General features: G+C 39.8%; 1 protein-coding gene across 1 annotated transcript; it reads left to right on the top strand.

Annotated features, from left to right (window-relative positions):
• The first annotated feature begins 1,187 nt into the window (after window positions 1–1,187).
• On the top strand, window positions 1,188–13,104 carry rab3db (RAB3D, member RAS oncogene family, b). The gene is made up of 5 exons (XM_086055778.1): window positions 1,188–1,512; window positions 5,326–5,562; window positions 10,184–10,302; window positions 11,088–11,212; window positions 11,292–13,104. The coding sequence occupies exons 1-5, from the start codon at window positions 1,213–1,215 to the stop codon at window positions 11,477–11,479; spliced, it is 969 nt and encodes a 322-aa protein (XP_085911904.1). The 5' UTR covers window positions 1,188–1,212; the 3' UTR covers window positions 11,480–13,104.
• The last annotated feature ends 1,402 nt before the right edge of the window (window positions 13,105–14,506 follow it).

Below are 14,506 nucleotides of genomic sequence, written 5' to 3'. Positions count from 1 at the left end.
GGCTAATTATTTGGGAATAGACATTAACAGTGGGAAGTTAGAAACAGCTCTGCCCTACATCTAATATACAGTGGCTATAGCTGCAGCGATTCCTGGCAAAGATTGGCTGTTTAAGAGCATGTGACTACAATTGCCCATATTCGTATGTCTGGACAATGAAGTAACTGAGATGTCATAATCAATTGACAGTAAATGACAAAATGGCCGCCCCCTTAGATGGATGAAAACGGGTGATTTTGCTGCTTAATTCATATTCCCAAAACACAATATTAATCAAAATGTCGTGTTTAGACATGTTTAGTGTTTAGTGGGGGTGCATGGAACATACTATATTATAAATACATTTTTTAATTGAATTCAACTTTAAGATTTTAGCATCATGTAAATAACTTTAGAAGCAGTATTATGCACTGCACTGTTTGGACTTCAAAGTACAGTATGTGGATTGTTATACAGTAACTGCATTTGATTTATGCATGCTTGTTTTAAAGTAAAACTAACAAACGCGCTCTGAAAACTTATTTATATATATATATATATATATATATATATATATATATATATATATATATATATATATATATATATATATATTTTTTTTTTTTTTTTAATTAAAATGAAATATAAAATAACAAATTAAAAAGCCCACGAGTGTATGGCAAATGATTGACTCCTCGTCAGTCGCACCTTCTGTCTCTGAATGGTTGTTTTTCCTCAGGCGCGTTGCTTTATTAAAATCAAATTAGGAGGGCAGGCGATGGATCCACAGATCATCTTACTAATGTAGTATTGTAATTTTTAGACTGATATGAACACATATTACATGTACCAGAATCGGTAATTCTTCTCCCACCAGTCTTTTCTAGTATGTAAGTAACTATTTGAACTTCATGTAGGCCTAGCTTTGTCAACCCATATAAGACTAAAAATAGTTAATAACACTGTACATGATTGAATGATTGTTATTATAAATCCAGCGCATCACTGCAAAACCACCAAGCAAAACGACGAAAAGACGTTCAATTCTCAAGTGAGTCAACAAAAATGGAAGGAGGAAAAAACAAAAAAGCACACCTCTCCACCATGCTTAGAGTTATTGGAAACAAACTATTAACTAAGTAATTCGCAGTCGAGTTAAAAAAAAAATCTGCTAGACAGGGGTAAAACAGCTGTATTCTCTGCTTTGGATCACGCGCGCTCACGTGCACACGCATGGTGGAGGAGCAACCAGCCAGCCAGCCAGCCAGCCGGGTTTCGCACACGCGCTGGATCACACACCGCCTCAGGTGGCTGACGGTTGCTTCACTTTCTACACCAACTGTGACACACACGAACAAGGAGCTCCCAGCAGCCCAGATCTGGGAGCGGAAGCAGACCGCTTCGTATTGCTGTGCTCTTGCCCGGACAGACGACGACTTTTGGGGGGTTGAATTTTGCCACTACACTCGGCATCTCGCCCAACGGTGGAGCGAAGATAGGAAGACGCCGAGTTTGTTTTACTCCCGTATGAAGGTGCGTCGTTTCCTTCCTTGTGTTATTTTCCTGCTCCACCTTCCCTTGTCCCACTGTGTCAGCCACCTCAAGTCACTTTTGCGCACATTTGAGTGAGTTCGAACTATTTTTCGCCGCACTCTGCACGCCAAAAGAAAACGAGCAGATTTGGTCCGGAAATAAAGCTTTTACGGTTACAATGTGTTTGCTTGCCTTAACGAGAGAGCAGATGTGACATCTGCCACAAAATCAATAATATTACATGGATATTTCCTGAGGGTTAGTGGCGGGCAGTCTGCTCATTTCTGCTGCATGGCTCTGCAAACAAATAATCTGACTGGGGTGCACCAGAAACGACCGCCCGCCCCACCACCTTTTAACATTTTTATGGATTTATTTATTTATTTTATATATTATGTATTCATTTATATATATTTTTTCAACAAAGGCTCCTGTTTGTTGACAATTATGTATCTCCAGTGCACCTTAAATAGCTAACTGCAGCTCAGTGTAGGTCACTGGTGTCAAACGCAAGGCCCGGGGGCCAGATCGGGTCCGCCACATAATTCTATGTGGCTGCAAAAGCAAATAAAGTGCACCTACAGTGTTGGCCCCAAGCAGAATTTGATTTGGGAGCTCCCCCCCCCACCACCACTGTTTGACTCCTTTTAGTAGTAGTGTTTAGCAACCTGCATAGGCCCCCATTTTGGATTAGAAAAATCTTACAAATAAAATTTAAAAAATCACTCAAAGTGTGAATACTCAATGATTATTGCATCAGAAATTACTCTCAAATTGACTGTGACATGGAGGCCACAAACCTGACCAAAGCCATCATGATCATGTTATGTTCAGTGAATGTCAACAGGTGGATACACAGGTTAATTGGACCTTCTGCCGTCTAACAACAGATCATTTAAATGTTCCGCTTGTCACTATGCATCACTTGCATAGATAGATGAACAAAGATGTATTTGTAATGAAATAATGTTCAGAAAAATGTAGTGAGATTGGATAATTAAAAAGTGGCCTGGGGTTCCAAGAAACCGCTTAGTTGGCTTTTGCCTCGGTCTGAGTCTACTTCTTTTTTAAAATTATTTATTCATCCATTTCTTTTTCCTTGAACTGAAATTCCAAATTGTCTTCACTTTTAGTAATGTTGAGGTTTTGAAAGCATTTTTTTTCTTTTTAAAATGGATGGAACAATCAATGGCACTATTTTCCTTGACTTGTGATTTCAAAACGAGTTATCCATCAATTTGTTGTCTATATGCAATAATAATCTGAAGCTATACATTTATATGGTTTGACAATCATAATGGGCCTTTGAAGGAAACCATAACTACTCTTGACTCTTATCTTAGGACATGTACTGCATCCAACACTTTAACCAGTGTTGAGGCTTGATTGTGTTATTGCTCAGGGCTCCACAACCACTAGGGCGCGCCCAAGAGCATTTAATAGTAATATATGTTTTTATTTATTTTGGAGTAGGACGGGAAAACAGAATAACATAAAAAGTTAAATATTTGGATTAAGGTAGTTTGTTTATTTATTTCAACTAAAGCGTTTGCACATTTTTACGTAGGTTTAAGAACTTTATTATTCAACTTTGTATTTCTTAAATCATATTTGTCACCTTATATACTGTATATTCCAGGTAATTCTGTTAAGTATTTCAGTATTTATTTGTCATTTTATTTAATACTTTCCCATTAAGTTATTTTTATAAGTGATTTTATTTGGTCTTGCACTTTGTTGTTCTTTGTGCAGTTTATTTTTTTTTAGATGACTTTAGATCACAGGTGTCAGACTCAAGAACCGGGGGCCACATCTGGCCCACCACATCATTTCATGTGTAAATGCATAATATACCGGTACTTATGTTGTTGTTATTTTCAGTACCCCACTCAACCCCAGTCTTCTGCATTTTTTTTATATTCTCTCAAGGGGAAATCAAACAACGAATGACCAGTATTTGATATTACTGGCAGTAACAGAGGGCCCCCAGATAAAATTTTGCTCAGGGCCCAAAGTGGGCGTGGGCCGGCCGGCTCTGATTGTTAGTAAATTCATAAATGTGCAAAAGTGGAAAGAAATGTATTCGCCTGCAGGGAACCGTACACAGTAAGCATGAAGAACATGAGAGGGTTTATGCTGTACCTCGGGCTTAGGATGAGCTGATGGGAACATGGGGAAATATTAGTTGTAAAGTGGGCGGGTCAATGCTGCGGCCCCTGGGACACCCTTAGGCATCATGTGATTTGGGGAATGTCTTTAGGGATTACAATGTGATTTTTTTTCCAATGAAAAGGGTTGCTTTGCATAAAAAAATACCATTCAATGATGGCACAAAACTGCTGAACAGCAAACCAACTCAATTTGTGCTTTTTTTCTGGAACAGCAATTAAGCGATTAAGTTCAATTTCAAAGTTTCAGTAATGGGGAAAAATTCCCGATTAACATTGATTATATGTTATTATTAAATACAGAAGTTTTATAAATAGGTCAGTTTGACCCGCATCATAACAGGAGCATTAAGACAATCTATCATGTAAGCATACTGGCTGACTATGTTTTGCAGTGCCTCTGTAATAAGTGAGCCTACCACACGTTCACACACTAAATGGTTTTGGCAGCTCTAGTTTCTCACTTCTATGTGATATAGAAAATCACTCTCGCGATGGAGGTTCCTTTATGGCCTGTTAAAAGCTCAACCAACTTGCCGCTTTGACCACTAATGGGTATTGCCGGCAGCTGAGTCCCAGTCGAGTCGCCACGGAGACGAGTCTCATCAGAGAGGCAAGGCCGAGCCTCGCCGATTGATCAGCAGTGTTTGTGTGGGGGATGGGAGCTATGACAAGCAGTGCAGATTACTCTCCCCACTCACACTGCACACATAATAGGGCCTGCTGACGGACAGATGGTCGAAACCTCCGGTAATTTGAGAGCACAACTGCCATTTTCATTTCACAAACATCTGCACCTGCATGATAAGACTCTATCTTAGCCAAATCCCAAATGCACTTGAATGTTTGTACTGCAACGGTTTCAATTAAGTTTTGGAAAGACATCAGTAAAACTGTTTGTTTTGAATCAGTCAACCGCTTCATTCCCACTACTGTAAAATGAAGAATTCATTTACGATAACAAAACAAGGAATGGTGTAGAAGTGATCATACACAAATGTTAACACTTGCAGAGATTTATGGAAGTAAAGTGGTGCATGCATGTATTGATTTTCACCTGTTTCCTGTCTCATTAAATGATTGTTATCGTGAGTTCTCATTAAAGCGGAAGTCAACCCAAACATATTTTTTTCAAGAATATGTTCTATGCAAGCCCACTAGTTGAAACAAGGCAATATGATTAATATTGCGTGTGTGGAATTAATCCACTCGTTTTTAGCCATCTCAGGGGGATTTTTGTCACGTCTGTCGACTGAAAACGACATCACAATTACTCAGAGCTCAGGTGACAACCAATCACGACTGACCTGTTTTCTGAAGCTGAGCCGTGATTGGTCGTTACCTAAGCCCTGAGTAGTTGTGATGTCATTTTCAGTCAACAGAAGTGACAAAATGGCCGCCCCCCGAGATGGCTATAAACGCGAGATGGCTATAAAATTTTTTTGTTTTTTATTTATTCCCCATCAGCACTCACAAAACCATTTATTTTGTGTATCAGTAGAAGTAGCTCTCATTTAACACTGAATGGGTGGGAGCTGATCTAAAGTCAGCTCCATGAAAGTCAACTACGTGCACCACTACACAAAACGGTCCCTACAATTGACATGTTCACCATTTTATTTCTTTTTCTCTGGTCCCTCTCTAGATGGCGTCAAATGACTCCCGCCTCCAACAGCCGCCGTCCCAGAAGGATGCGGCTGACCAGAACTTTGACTACATGTTCAAACTGCTGATCATTGGCAACAGCAGTGTGGGGAAAACATCTTTCTTGTTCCGCTACGCAGACGACTCCTTCACCTCAGCCTTCGTCAGCACCGTGGGCATTGACTTCAAAGTCAAGACGGTCTTCCGTAATGACAAAAGGATCAAACTGCAGATCTGGGTGAGGTTTTTCCTTCTCCAGTTTTGTTGCATTAACTCCTCGGTTCAAAAATACAGTAGTCACAAAAAGTTAGGGATATTTGACTTTCAGATGAAATTTCAGGATGATCCCAAAAATGTATAGTAATTTGACATTTTCTGAACTTTTGAAGGCTTATGCCCAACTGTTCAATTTTGTAGCACTTTTTGCACAACTTGCTGTTCTCTAACAACTGAATTTCGTGGTTCATTTGAAATTTGTATTTAAACCACGATTTTCACCATGCTGTTTACTTTTTGACACCGTGAGACGGTTGATCAACAGTACCTCTGTATTTCGAGGCTTCAAGCGGGATGTTTTCAGAGGGAAGTGGTCACTGAGCTTTAAGTGTCACTGGCTACGTTTACATGGACACTTTGTTCGGATTAAAAACCTGATCGGAATAAAAAATGCTTCACGTACACACCCCATTCTGAATATTCTGATCCGATCAAGCCGAATTTATTCCGAACAAGAGGGGTGGTTTATATTGATTGATGAGCCGATCCGGTGCGCATGAAAACACTTATTCCGAAATTTCAGAACAAACTGTCTTTACCGCGCATGCCTGTGACGTAAGTGTATGCGTTTTTGTTACTCACGGAAGCTAGTAGAAGCAGAGTGAGCGAAAGACGTGGCGGGCAAACATCCGCACTTACAATCACACCTAGGGGCAATTTAGAGAGTCCAATCAATTTACCATGCATGTTTTTGGTATGTGGGAGGAAACCGGAGTACCCGGAGAAAACCCACACAGGCACGGGGAGAACATGCAAACTCCACACAGGGAGGGCGGAGCCGGGATCGAACCCATGACCTCTGAACTGTGAGGCGGACGTGCTAACCAGTCGACCTCCTTGGTGGGATATTTAATTAAAATGATTAGATATTACTAAGACAGACAGAGGGCAGACCTCTCCCAAACAACTTGAAATGTCTTGGACAGTTCATAGCAATTCATATCAAATTAGAAATACCGGCCCTTAAAGCATTCAGTGCTTTGTTCCAACAGCAGTCTTTTGAGTCAGACAAAATTAAAAGCCAACATCCTCTAAAACTAACCCTCTGAATTGCGCAAGTGCTTGAGGTTTCACTCAGTCATTCTTACGCTTCACCCTTATCTGGCATCTAATACATACCAAATGTATTAAGATGAACCTGAGTCAAGTCAAATTTTGAACCAGCACCCTCCTTTTTGCCCCCGGGTACATTTGTACTCCAACACTTAATGTCACTTCTTGAAAAGAAATGACCATAGCTCACACCTTAGACCAGGGGTCACCAAGTCCGGTCCTCAAGGGCACCTATCCCGCATGTTTTCCATCTCTCCCTGCTGCAACACACCTGTTTCAAATGATCTGTATCGTTATCAGGCTTCTGAAAAGCTTGCTGATGAGCTGATCATTTCAATCAGGTGTGTTGCAGAGGGCAGGGATGGAAAACATGCAGGATAGGTGCCCTTGAGGACCGGACTTGGTGACCCCCCCCTGCCTTTGACACACCTAATGATGAATTACATCTCAGTGTTAATTTCAGGTGTGTTATGTTCTTCACAACTCTGTTGATTTACATTGATAAGACTGATCAAACAGATGATTCACTCAAACTAAATAATGTGTGAGCCACTGCAATGATATCTCGCCAATAGAGCCCACACCAAAACACACACTCACTTCCTTGAACATGAGCTTTTGTTAAATGAGGTGACACATTTAAAGAATTCTCCAAAAATGGCTCCATAATGTGTTCGTAGGAAGATTTTTCAGAATGTGGCCCTACTTGTCTGCCCGGTCCTGTTCCGTCTGTTTAATGGCACACAGACCGGTATTTCCTAAGTTCAGGAAGCTGAGGAAGTTCCCTATCAGCATGTGGTGGAGACATAAGGAAGATATACTGCAGTGCCAGAGTCGCATGTATTTTAAGGGCGTGAATGTGTCTAAATAGGCGTCCACTCTTGTTAGCATATACATTTCAAGTTAATTATCAATCCATTGACCAGCAAATTCATGCTAGTTCCCATTGAAAGATATTTCACCATTTTTTTTTGTTGTTGTTGCTGATCCCTCCCTGCCAGCTGCCAGGCTGCCCTTTATGCATCATGGAAACAGGCGTGACTGATAATGCACCACATGGCCCTTACACCGGGGATTCATGTACTGTACAAGCATATGTACACGCTTATGTGCACACAATGTTTTCATCCCTTTTCTTAGGCATGGAGATGTGTGCTCTGATCTCTGCGCAAATACACACCTTTCACACACAGAGAGTAAACGGCACATATAGCTATTGGCCAAAAACAGTAGCGCTTTATATAAAAGCTGCCTTGACAAAGATCTCAGGATCGTGGTTGTGGATGCGTCCTCATTTTGTATGGCAAACAATATGTTTGTACTGCACATACCGTAAACATATTTTTATAGAGATCCCCAAAGGTTTAGCAACAGTTTCCATTGATTTGACAAATGCATGATTTGTTGTTCTTACATATACTCTACTTACAGGCAATTTCATTACAATACAAAAACTGCATTAAAAAAAATTCTGCCTTTGCAAAAAACAATATTGTTCCATTATGATTGATGTGGTCAATGAGGTATTAATTAAACAATGTAATAGTTTAAATAATAGTTTATTTTGTGAATAGATTGCAGTCATCTAGATCTGACCCCACTGGAATAAATAAAATTGTCAGATTCTAAATCTGCTATTACGCTTATGGATTTTACTCCTGGTACATGTTAAGAAATGTATAACCGACATGTTCTCATTTCTGACATGGATTGTGCAATAAAAACAGAGGACTGTGTCTAGTATTTTTACACTTATATATGGCTACAGTAGATGAGGTGACCAAAATATTATGCGGTTCAATTTCACATCACCGCAGACACCCACATAATACACATGTTGTTGAATTTCAATTTCACATCATGGCAGACACCCACAATAATACACATATTGTTAAATTAATAGTCTTAAAAAAATACATTACTTAAAAATACCCTAAATGGTCCATGTTCCAAATACACATTCATTATACAAATATAGAAATTCAAAATGTGATTCAATTAGAATTATGACTTGTCTGCAAACGACAGACGTGATACAATCATGCTCAGTTTACTGCAAATTTCTGCAATCCATTATTGTTGAGTTTTGAGATGTAAAAATGTACTGCACTTAAAGAGGAAGTCAACCCCAAAATTTTCTTTACAAGAAAATGTTCTGTGCAGCTCCACTAGTTTAAAGGGGAAGTCAACCCAAACATATTTTTTTTCCGTAATCCACACGTTTTTAGACATTTCAGGGGGCAGCCATTTTGTCACTTCTTTCGACTGAAAATGACATCACAACTACTCCGGGCTCAGATAACGAACAATCACAGCTCACCTCTTTTCTGAAGCTGAGCCATGATTGGTCGTTACCTAAGCCCTGAGCAACTGTAATGTCATTTTCAGTCGACAGCAAGTGGCAAAATGGCCGCCCCCTGAGATGGAAAAAACAAGTGGATTTTACTGCTTTCTCTATTTGAATGGTTTGGAATAGATTAAGAAAAACAACCCAGTGAATCATTGGGTTTTGGGGGAATAATACTGGTGGGAAATATAAACAAATATACAGTACGAGGACAAGGCAATTCAATTGTAGTCATGTCTCTGTGGACTGCATGATTTTTCGCAAAGTGAATCATTTTTGGATATAGTCCTCACTGTAACTGAAGATTCATAACCCTGACTGCCCTCATGGTTACCGGGACAACACTCTCCTCTTCACTGTGTTAGGAAACGTCAGACAAACAACCACAAACATACACGACCCTCATGTCAATGAAAGACGTTACTAAGTAACCAACTCCTGCTCTGTCCCTCTCGTTTATCTTTATTCCCCATCTGCACTCACAAAACCATTTAGAACTCAAACATTATGTCCGAACTTACACATTACGAGAGTTCTTCCATATTGGCAGCAGCAACATGTGCCTCTCTACCTGCAACAAAAATACAGAAATCAAAATTACATATATTGTTAAACTGTGCTGTCACTGATATACAAAGTAGATAGGTGAACAAATATGATATTTTCCCTAGAAGCATTGATGATCTGTCAAGGTACGCTGCACCCTGGTTGGGAATCAACGATTACAGTACCTGTACCATACTTTTGACTGGGGCACAGAAATGCTGACAACAATGCTGATTGTGTGAGCAATACTGCTCCCTTGTGGTAGAAAGTTCTTACTGTTTGTTTTAATTACTGTAATATCAATACTACACTATTATGAGGGACTGTACAAAAACATGCCTTAAAAATAAAACATTTAATAGCACGGGTGGATAAACTAGAAAAAAAAATATTACTTTGCATCACTAAATACATACCTAGATGTTTTATTGTATTTTTCAGTACAATTTTGCAAATTACAAAGAAACAATTCTAAAAGGAAATGATAATAAATGCATACTTAAAACGGTGTCTTTTTAATATTTTTCCATTTTTAGACTGTTTGTATTGGCTCTTGTTTGACTGCATGTGTACCTAGAGTTACGGCGAGTAAAGTGCGTACTGGATTCTTTGTATTGACATCTGTGTTTCAATGCAGGACACAGCAGGACAAGAACGCTATCGGACCATCACCACAGCCTACTACAGAGGTGCCATGGGCTTCCTGCTCATGTATGACATCACAAACCAGGAGTCCTTCAATGCAGTTCAGGACTGGTACGTTTCACATGTTTTTAATAATGTTTGAGCATTCCACGGAAATGGTCGGGTCGGGTCGTCATTGTCAATGACAACTGCTGCTTAACAGCACACTGAAGACGAGATTCAAACCCAGAACCTCTTGGCTGTGAGGCACATGTGCTGCTCCTATTGAAATTGAATAAAAAATTAAAAAAAAAAAAAAACGGAATTTCCTCAAGTGTACTACTTCATTTACTTCTACAGGTTCAGTCATGCTGTTCACACAATTCTGGAATCATGTGTTTTTTTTTCTTTTCATTTACTGTACTTACTTGATTACTAAAGTGGAAGTCAACCCAAACATATTTTTCTCCAGAATATGTTCTATGCAGGCCCACTAGTTAAAATACGCCATTCTGATTGATATTGCGTTTGTGGAATATAAATGAAGCAGCAAAATCCACCCGTTTTTAGCTAGCTCAGGGGGCAGCCATTTTGTCACTTCTGTCGACTGAAGATGACATCGAAGTTGATCAGGACTCAGATAATGACCAATCACGGCTCACCTGTTTTCCGAAGCTGAGCCATGATCCGTTGTTATCTGAGCCCTGAGCAACTTCGATGTCATTTTCAGTCGACACAAGTGACAAAATGGCCGCCCTTGAGCTAGCTAAAAACGGGTAGATTTGTCATATTCCACAAACGCAATACTAATCAGAATTCCGTATTTACACTAGTGGGCCTGCATAGAACATATTCTGGAAAAAAAGATGTTAAAAAATAAATATTATTGTTTTCTTGTAATTTGTCATCTCTTGCAGGGCGACACAGATCAAAACATACTCGTGGGATAATGCTCAGGTGATCCTAATTGGGAACAAGTGTGACCTAGAGGACGACCGGCTCATCCCAACCGAAGACGGCCAGCGTCTGGCAGAGGACCTTGGTGCGGGAAGCGTTTTAGTTGGCAATCTCTGTTTGCAATGTACGTTGTAAATCAACACTGTCCCATCTCTCGCCATCAGGTTTCCAGTTCTTCGAGGCCAGTGCAAAAGACAACATCAACGTCAAGCAGGTGTTTGAGCGCCTCGTGGACGTCATCTGTGACAAGATGAACGAGAGCATTGGGGGAGACATAAGCTTAGTGTCCAACCACAGGAACCAGGCCATGATAGACTCGTCTTCTGACAGCCAAGGGAACTGTGCTTGCTAAACCGCACACACGCATGCATGACACACACATAACTGATAATCTACTTCTTTGTGCCTCAACTCTGGGAATCGCTGCTCCTCATCCTCTGTTCACTGTAGCTACCCCCAACCTAATAGGCAGAAAGCTAAGATAATCATCATCACTGTTAGTCGCTCTTTCCTCCTCAGACAAAGGCCTCGCCGCTCATTTTCTTTTAAGGCCCACTCCGTTTATGGCCTCAACACGTGCTTTGTGTTGGGCTGATGTTTCACTAACGGCTTCCCTCCACTATATCCGCAACCATCATCAAGCACATTGACCCACTATGCTGAGAGATTTAAATTCAGTGGCTATGGTGATATTAATACATATACAATTGAATGAGACATCTGCATATGTTATTGCTCAGTTTTAATTTAACATTGTTTATTAGTGCATTTTGGAAGGGAGTACTTTGTGATTTGGTATTTTGTAGTTTGTAATTTGTCCCGTCTTATTCAGCGAAATACGCCAACCAATGTATTAGAAACACCTCAGTGTGATGCATTGCAGTAACTGTTCAACGCAAACATACAGAAATTTTTGACTTGACTTCCGCTTTAAAAAAAAGCCAGTTGATTGTTTCATTGGGACATTGTGCCAAAGATAAAAATGAATCTTGTTTCTGAGCAACCATTTGTCTTCGATGTGAAACATGCCTGTCTGTCTGTCAGCAAGCAAAAGCAACACACTCTGGTTTAGTCAGTCATCACACCTCCGTGTTCGGTTTGACAATTGATAACTTGTTCCTTGTAAGAGCGTTTGTCAAAAGTTATCTCTCTGCCCAGTGAGTGTTGCTGAAAAATAACTTTCACACACATCAAGATGATATCTCCATCTTCCTTACCACACAAATGGCTTGTATCCAACTATGGGCTAAGGTGGCTAACTTACACTACAACAGTACGTTTGTATTACATCATATACTTGTATGAACCGGACTGTTCAGTTCTGCAGTGTTTTTAAAGAAATATGACACGGATGTGCTGAACTCATACTGAGTTTTTTTGTTTTCTTTATCTGGTATTAGCCATTTCCTCCATAAAAACAACAGTTTGGAGTGAGTTTAGACACCCGGGCGATGTGGCCAATGAATGGGGCGATCATTGCCAACAGCCTCTCAAATATCCACACTGCCTCATTTATTTCTCACTCGTTTCCTTTTTATACTATACAGTTAGATACAGCAGCCAGGGGAATTAGCGTCTTTCTCGACAATCCCGCCATATTTGTGGTGCAATAAAATGGTCATACATCAAAACCTTGTTTCCCAATAAGAACAGCAGGGGGCGCAGTTTTCACTGTTGTAGTGAGTTGATGTGTATGCAAGGGGCTATGTCCAGGTGTGTGGATGGGAGTAGCTGAAAAGTTCAGTCGTGTTCGGCCGTGTCGCTCGGTGTGTGTCAAGCCTCGGGTGTGTTCTTTCATAGGTCTTTGTAGTTGTGTGTCTCATTTCTATTATTAAAATGTGATATCAAATCATTCAATTTATTTGTGGTTGAAAGCGTTTTAGTCGGCAGCATGGTCAAATCTGCATATAAACAGGAATATAAAGAATATTTTCAAGTGTGTATATGAAAATAAAAAAAGTTCAATCATTGTCTTAAGTTGATATTGTGTCCTGTTGTACTCACAACATACACTTACTGTATGCAGGGTGGGTATAATATAAACGCTGCAAAGTTAAAGAATTGGCAGTTTAATTGAAACATATTTTGAAATGTGTTCATATTCACCCAATCAAATTGAAATATTTTTTACACGTCACACACAACAGTTAAAGTAAGTGTGACTTATTCAGCCTAAAGTTCACCTTAAGTTATAAGTCCCAGAGGTTACTACTGTAATGGTCCAAAAGAAAGGCATCAAAGTTAACAAAAGAATGAATTCATTTGAATCAATAGAATAAAATAAAAAGGGTTAGCTTTGAAATGGCTCATCCAGAGCCCAGACCTAGATCCACTTTTAAAAAAAAAAAAAAATCAAAAAACTGCATGGTGACCAGAATGTGAGATCCTCATATTTGTCAGAATTGGACAATTTTTTTAAAGGACGTGTGTGAAGATAAAATAGTCATTTCATATGTGATGCTGAGAGACATCTACAAAATGAATAAATGCTGTCATAAAACCTACAAGGATGTTATAAGTAATTTAAAGGTGTGTACATCCACTGAAGCTGTTATCCTGTTGGTTAGCATATACGGCACAATATTTATCCTCATGCATCCATTTTCTCATCTCATTTTTCTTGTTTTATCTGAAGAACCTGCAAAACCACACTTGCCACTGTCCTTCTCAACCAAACAGATGTTCACATCTTCCTTTTCCTGTCACCATTTCCTCTGCATGCCCCCAGAATCCATCACTGACGACTGCCATTAAAAAGCATCTCTTCTTTCATCAGTACAAATATCAATATAATGCGGTTGCCCTGCCTCTTTCAAATGATGTAAGAAAGCGCGGGCTTGCGTTTCAGAAGATGAAGCGTTGATTGGTCAAGAATTCCTCCTCAGCTACCTATCAGGGTAAAGAAACAGCCACGTCTGCTGCTGTGATAACGGTGGTCAAACGAAGACAACAAGGGTGCAGGATGACGATAAGAAACCGTTTATGTCTGCCTCTTAAGGTAAATAGTGTGCTGTTCTTTAAATTACTGAGAGCACATCGATCTGCCTGTCTGGCTATACAGCTACAGGTGTGTCTCATTTCAACGGTATTTTGCTTGGGTCAGGGCTTTTAAGTTCTTCCACACCAAACTAATCCATGCACACCTTGCATATGGCAGACCTTCCCACAAAACAACTTCTTCATTTCTATCTAGAAATTACATGTACCTGAGGACTGAGGCTCATGTCCGTCTTAAATCTTCAATGAGTCCAATTCCCGCCTACCAAGAAGAGAGTAACATTTGAAAAAAAAAAAAAAAAAAAGTATTGGGCATGTGCTTTTGCCTCTCCTCTTCGTCATCTTTGCTGATTTTAGGAGCAAGTAAACAGCTCTGCACACA

Source organism: Filicampus tigris, chromosome 16, assembly GCF_054856515.1.
Source record: "Filicampus tigris isolate MCC_2025a chromosome 16, RoL_Ftig_1.0, whole genome shotgun sequence".
Taxonomy (NCBI): domain Eukaryota; kingdom Metazoa; phylum Chordata; class Actinopteri; order Syngnathiformes; family Syngnathidae; genus Filicampus; species Filicampus tigris.
Note: the sequence above shows the minus strand (reverse complement) of the source record. Positions and strands in the feature narration are given on the sequence as shown.

What these genes read in the sequence shown, in the direction of transcription:
- rab3db (XM_086055778.1), top strand. Translation starts at nt 1,213, where the DNA reads ATGGTGGAGGAGCAACCAGCCAGCCAGCCAGCCAGCCGGGTTTCGCAC. An exon ending in TGTTTTACTCCCGTATGAAG is followed by an intron (nt 1,513 to 5,325) that starts GTGCGTCGTTTC and finishes GTCCCTCTCTAG; the next exon opens with ATGGCGTCAAATGACTCCCG. An exon ending in GCGTCTGGCAGAGGACCTTG is followed by an intron (nt 11,213 to 11,291) that starts GTGCGGGAAGCG and finishes TCTCGCCATCAG; the next exon opens with GTTTCCAGTTCTTCGAGGCC.